At 49.4% G+C, this 5,745-nt stretch overlaps 1 protein-coding gene across 1 annotated transcript in view; it reads right to left on the reverse strand.

The window, feature by feature from the left end:
- Positions 1–5,106: 5,106 nt before the first annotated feature.
- Positions 5,107–5,745, reverse strand: part of GUITHDRAFT_116783 (hypothetical protein) — a gene marked incomplete at both ends in the record, with an annotated part of 4,377 nt that continues 3,738 nt past the window's right edge. Inside the window, 4 exons of the mRNA XM_005823979.1 lie at positions 5,107–5,163; positions 5,213–5,260; positions 5,307–5,359; positions 5,407–5,492. Coding sequence (XP_005824036.1) covers positions 5,107–5,163; positions 5,213–5,260; positions 5,307–5,359; positions 5,407–5,492 — 244 coding nt within the window. The remainder of the gene's footprint in view (positions 5,164–5,212; positions 5,261–5,306; positions 5,360–5,406; positions 5,493–5,745) is intronic.

Genomic DNA, 5,745 nt, shown 5'->3' on the forward strand with positions numbered 1-5,745 from the left:
TTCGACATCTCCATGTACTCCGTTCCCTCCCCAGCCTCCACAACTCCCTCCTCCTTCAAGCGCTTGTACTCTCGAAGCTCCTCCGCCTCCTTCTCTAGCCCCGACATCTTCTCCGCATACTGCGCTTTCATCTGTCGTAGCATGTCCCTGCTCTTCGTCCGCGTCTCCCCAAGCGCAGCCTCCGCCTGCTCTTTCCCTTCCCGTAGCTCCTGTACCTCCCTCTCCAGCCCCTCGACCTGCTTCCGTAGCTCCTCCGCCGGATCTGCCGAGTCTGTGCCCCAGCCATCCTCGTCTCGTCCTCCCTCCTCCTTCAAGCGCTTGTACTCTCGAAGCTCCTCCGCCTCCTTCTCTAGCCCCGACATCTTCTCCGCATACTGCGCTTTCATCTGTCGTAGCATGTCCCTGCTCTTCGTCCGCGTCTCCCCAAGCGCAGCCTCCGCCTGCTCTTTCCCTTCCCGTAGCTCCTGTACCTCCCTCTCCAGCCCCTCGATCTGCCTCCGTAGCTCCTCCGCCGGATCTGCCGAGTCTGTGCCCCAGCCATCCTCGTCTCGTCCTCCCTCCTCCTTCAAGCGCTTGTACTCTCGAAGCTCCTCCGCCTCCCTCTCCAGCCCCTCGACCTGCCTCCGTAGCTCCTCCGCCTGCTGCGACGCCTGCTCCAGAGCCTCCGCCTGCCCCGCCGACTGCCCGCCCTCCTCCCGCAGCCTCTCCACCTCCTCCTCTAGAGCCTTGATCTTCTCCGCCGCCTCCCCGGCTGCCTCCTCCTTGCTCTGCTGCAGCTCCTGTACCTCCCTCTCCAGCCCCTCGACCTGCCTCCGTAGCTCCTCCGCCTGCTGCGACGCCTGCTCCAGAGCCTCCGCCTGCCCTGCCGACTGCCCGCCCTCCTCCCGCAGCCTCTCCACCTCCTCCTCTAGAGCCTTGATCTTCTCCGCCGCCTCCCCGGCTGCCTCCTCCTTGCTCTGCTGCAGCTCCTGTACCTCCCTCTCCAGCCCCTCGACCTTGCTACGTAAGTCGTCGTTAGTTTGTATTAGGTTTTCGTGGGATTGTTGCTGAGTTGTATATTGGATATCCTTCACATTCGTTGATTCCGAGTTGGACTCCTGGACTCCAGTGTTTTGGTCAGCCTGTTGGATTGGTTCATTTTCAGCTGCATCTTCAGTATGGGAAAGCTTGGTTGCTACCATCTTTGGCTCGATCTGCTGTTTCGATGTATACCGGTCTTTCCCATCACCCTTTGAAACTTCGTTTTCTTCAAAGCGAGATTCACTTCCACTTTCAGAGGCTTCCTGTTTTGACTTGCCTTCGTTCTCCCCCTGTTTAATCGATTGTTCTCCATTCATTTCCTTTGTCTTTTCCAAGATCAAGTTAATCCCCATGTTCTGAAGCTTTGCATAAAGTGCAGACATTTCATCTGACGAATCTCTTCCACTTGCTAAGCTTGGGGATTCATTATCCGAGCAAAGTTTCTTGAGCTCGTGCTTCAGCACAGTATGGCAGATCTCAACCAAGTAATTCTCTTCTGTGTACGACTTGTCTGCCCAGTTTTCAGTGGATTCATCAACTTCTTCAATGACTTGAAGTTTGCAGACCGGTTCACTTCCACCACATTCTCCATTAGTGGGCAAGGAATTGTGTGATTTGCGCATCTCAGCGATTTCATCATTGAGATCACTGATGTCGAGCTCGAGCGATTCGATCCGCCTCTTGAATACAGAATTCTCTTCCTGCAGCAGGGTTAAGTCCTGAGCGCTCGTGTGATCATTCACAATCTTCGACTGAAGGTCCTGGCTTCTGTGGTTGATCTCAAACAGAAGGGACTCAAAGGTTTCTGCGCTCGTATTCGAAAGGCAGATCGTGGAGGCCATTTCCTCAGCTATGGCATGGTTCTGCACAATAGTTTGCTCATAGCTGATCCCAGCCTTTCCGATGAAGGCTTCTATTTCATCGATATGCCTCTCAAGAAGGCTGATGATATCAGCCTGCTTTGAAAAGCATTCTTCACTCTCTCCAAGTTTCGATTGCAAAGCGTCCCTCTGTGCTTCAAGATCCTCGATTGTACGTCGCAGTTGCTCGCTTTGCGAATCTGATTGTTCTTTGAACTTCTTCAGCATTTCCTTGCTCTTCGTGCGGATATTTTCCAACGATGTCTCAGCTGCAATTTTGCCCGTCTGCGCTTCATCCAATTCTCTTTCAAGTTGTAAGAGCTTTTCTTTCATCTCAGCTGCTGCAGAAGAAACTTCCAACTGGCTAGCGTTGCTCATTTCATTCTCCTTCTCCCTGAGCTCCTTAACTTCATCCATCAGACCCTGAATCTGGCTGCCCAGCTTGGATTGAAGTTCCATCATTTCAGTGCTGTGTACGTCTGAATTCTTCTCAAGCTGTTCAAACGCCTCTCGCTTCTGTTCCTTTCGCTGTCAAGTTCCTCTTGTAAGGCTGACAATCGAAGCTTCATTTGCTCAATTTCTTCACTTGAAGTCGCAGATTGAGACGAAGAAAGCAACTTGCTGTTGCTCTCCTCCAATTCAGCAAATTTCTCTTTCAAAGCAGACGATTCTTGCTTTGCATATTCCAATTGTTCTTGCAACTCAGCAACTTTTGTATCATGACCTGCTTTCAACTTGCGTAGGACCTCTTTTGATTTCTCCTTGATGTTATTGACTGCCTCTTCCGCGGCAGCTTTCTCCTTTTTGAGCTCTTCTGCTAGCAAATCATCATATGATGCCGATGGGAAATCATTAGCCATTTGATCGATCAGCTCCATGATTCTCTTTCGCTCGGCATTGATAAGCTCATTGTCATTGCATGAATGATTTGCAAAGTCATCTTCGAGCCTTTTCTTCAACACAATCAAAACTTTCGCATCGTTCGGACCAGTTTTTCCAGAGTTCTGCTCCAACTCAAGAACCTGCGATGGATCTTTACAAGGTCCTTCAACCTCTTGTGCATCACTCACTCTTTGTTCTGCTTCCTTCTTCTTCTCCACTGCCTTCTTAAGGAATTGCCTGGCAATTCGATGTCATGACCCTACTGCATCCAAAAGGATTCTTGCCTTGAATCATCTTTCACTTTTTCAAGCTCCTGTTCCTTCTTTGCCAAAGCATCTTTGACCTGAAGGCAGCAAATCAATCGATTAGGCTCATTCTCGACAATCTGCAAGTCGCAAGCAGGAACAAAATGATGCAGTGTATACCTCTTGGAGCTGTGCTTTTAATTCATCGTCGCCACCCCTGAACCAAGCTCTTCAGGATATGCTCAAAGTTTGAACCCCAGATCACTCAAGGAAGAAACGTTATACCTTGACTGAGTAGACCATTCAACCTCTCGACTTCTTTCAACGCATCCTCCGCATTCTTGCGTTCAGTTGCAAGAGCTTCTTCTTGACTCTTCAACTTCGACTCAACATAAGCCTACACTACAACATCAAAAATCTCAATGCATGAGGCCACGACAAGCAGGACCTTGGTCTTCTTCTTGAAAGCTTGGAATGATTCTTCCTTTCTTTCAACTCTTCCTCAAGTTGCTTGGCAACTTCCCTCAAGCTTGCTATTTGCATAGCTTGAGGGTCCAAATCCGTTGCCTCCATCGACATGGAGTTGCGGAAATGGATGAGCACAACGTAAACCTCTCCTCCTGGGCAAATCAAACAACCTACTCAGATCATGACATGTAAAGGAAACAAAATGCAATGACCCCCACATCAAGTCTCTGCACACCAATCTAACTTCTCAGAATTCATCACTGGATATCACCAGGATTGCAAACAAGGGAACAGCAGTTTTGCTTCTACTTGGACTCTAGCCCTCTCTGTATGCCATCAACTCTATCTCATGAGATTGAAATCCTCCATGTTAGTAGAGATCTCGCTAAACACATCTTGGAGACTCTTGAAGAGTCGGAGACGTAGTTAAACCAGAGGCTATCTCAAATGGCACATGTTGAGAAAACATCACCAATCAACCTTGCTGGATGTGAAATTTCCATGAATTCTTTCATATTCCTTTTTCTTCACACCATTAGTTGTCGTCATTTCTTTCTCGCAGACATCATAGGCTCAACAAGTTTACTTTTATCCTTCTCCCGTCTCCACCACATGATCACAATGATACTCTTGAAACTAGTCGCAATACTTCATCATCCTATCTTCTCCACTCTTTTAATCACGTCCTCTAACCAACTCTTCCACAGCCGCACCCCCTCCTCCATCTTTGCCTGAATCCAATTTTTCCGGGTATCCTCCCTCCGGAGAAGGTCGTTCCCTCCTCTTCTCGTCCTTGCTCTTGTCCTTCATTGTTTTCTCCAGCACAAAACTTCCTAACTCTCTGCCATTCTTCCTTCTGCATTCTCCTCCTCCCATCGTCGCTCCTTCTCTCCTATCGCCTTCCACTCTTCCCCTCCATATCGCCATCCTGATAGCTATCCCCACCAACTCACCACCGCCCCTACCCCCACCCGTTTATTCCCCGACGTGTACCCCTACCTAACCACCTACCCTGCATTCCCCAGCAGTCCCACCCCTTCATCTTATCGTGAATGACCCACCATACAATCTAAAAGCATCACCACCTACCAAATCAAAAGTATATATGACCCCACCCACAATATCTATGCTTTTCAATATAACCCCTCCCGACTTATTACTACTATAGCCTCACCCTCACCCCCTCTTGCATCACCCCACCCCCCAAACTTTGAAAAAAGCTCTACAGAGGTGGCCACGAGATCGGAGGCTTATCTTTGGGTGGGTACTACACAGGCTATGAGGGGGTAGGGGTGTATCGTGGGAGGGCAGCATGATCTAATTAACTTTCTTTCTAGCTGCATTACCTTCCTCTGCTGGGGCAGCAACCGGACCCGGCCCGGGCCGAAGCCTAGTTCAGTGTACCGTATGATGATAAGTACTGGGCCGGCTCCTCATCGCCGCCCCGGGGCCCGCCATTCATTACGCCGCTATCCTTATAGTAGTCTCTCAACCCCGGCGCCGGAAAATGTCTGGCCTGACTCAGCCCGGCCGGCATTGGCATCATCGGGAGCGATCGGGTGACCGTCGGACACGGCCCCAGTCACACTGAGGCTTCAAGTTCACTAGTATCATAGTACACCATTCGATTATCAGAGCAAGACAGCAGGGAATATCGTCCTCCGCACTTTCTGCCAAGTTTCTTCCATCTTGAGAAGCAGTCAGAAGCAGTTCGAACCAATCAGCAACACCGATCACCTGCTTGTGCAAGTAGATCGCGGATCGATACCACGTAATAGAAGGAGCCTGCGAACTCAAGATTTATCACAACTCGAGGAGGCTTGGAGGATACCGTCAGAGCCAAGATCATGGCCATGCTCTCCTTGCCAAGGATAGAGTGCGCGTCTGTAGAGCTGGTGAGATTGAGGGAGGGAAGTTGAGCCAAGACTTACACAAGAGCATCTCGGACTCGTCCAAAAGGTTGTAGTTGGGATCCAATGCACTGGCGATGCTCTCGATGCAGAGGAGATTGACGACACTGAACGTAGAGGAAGGGTGAGTCAGGGAAGGGAGGGAGGGAGGGAGGGAGGGAGGGAGGGAGGGAGGGAGGGAGGGAGGGAGGGAGGGAGGGAGGGAGGGAGGGAGGGAGTGAGGTTATTTGTTTTTTTTTTTTTTTTTTGTTTTTTTTTTTTTTTTTTTTTTGCTTTTTTTTTTTTTGTTTTTTTTTTTCTTTTTTTTTTTTTTTTTTTTTTTTTCTTTCTATATCGGTCATTTGTTGTGTCGTTTTGATT

The sequence above is a fragment of the Guillardia theta genome, assembly GCF_000315625.1.
Source record: "Guillardia theta CCMP2712 unplaced genomic scaffold GUITHscaffold_100, whole genome shotgun sequence".
Lineage (NCBI taxonomy): Eukaryota > Cryptophyceae > Pyrenomonadales > Geminigeraceae > Guillardia > Guillardia theta.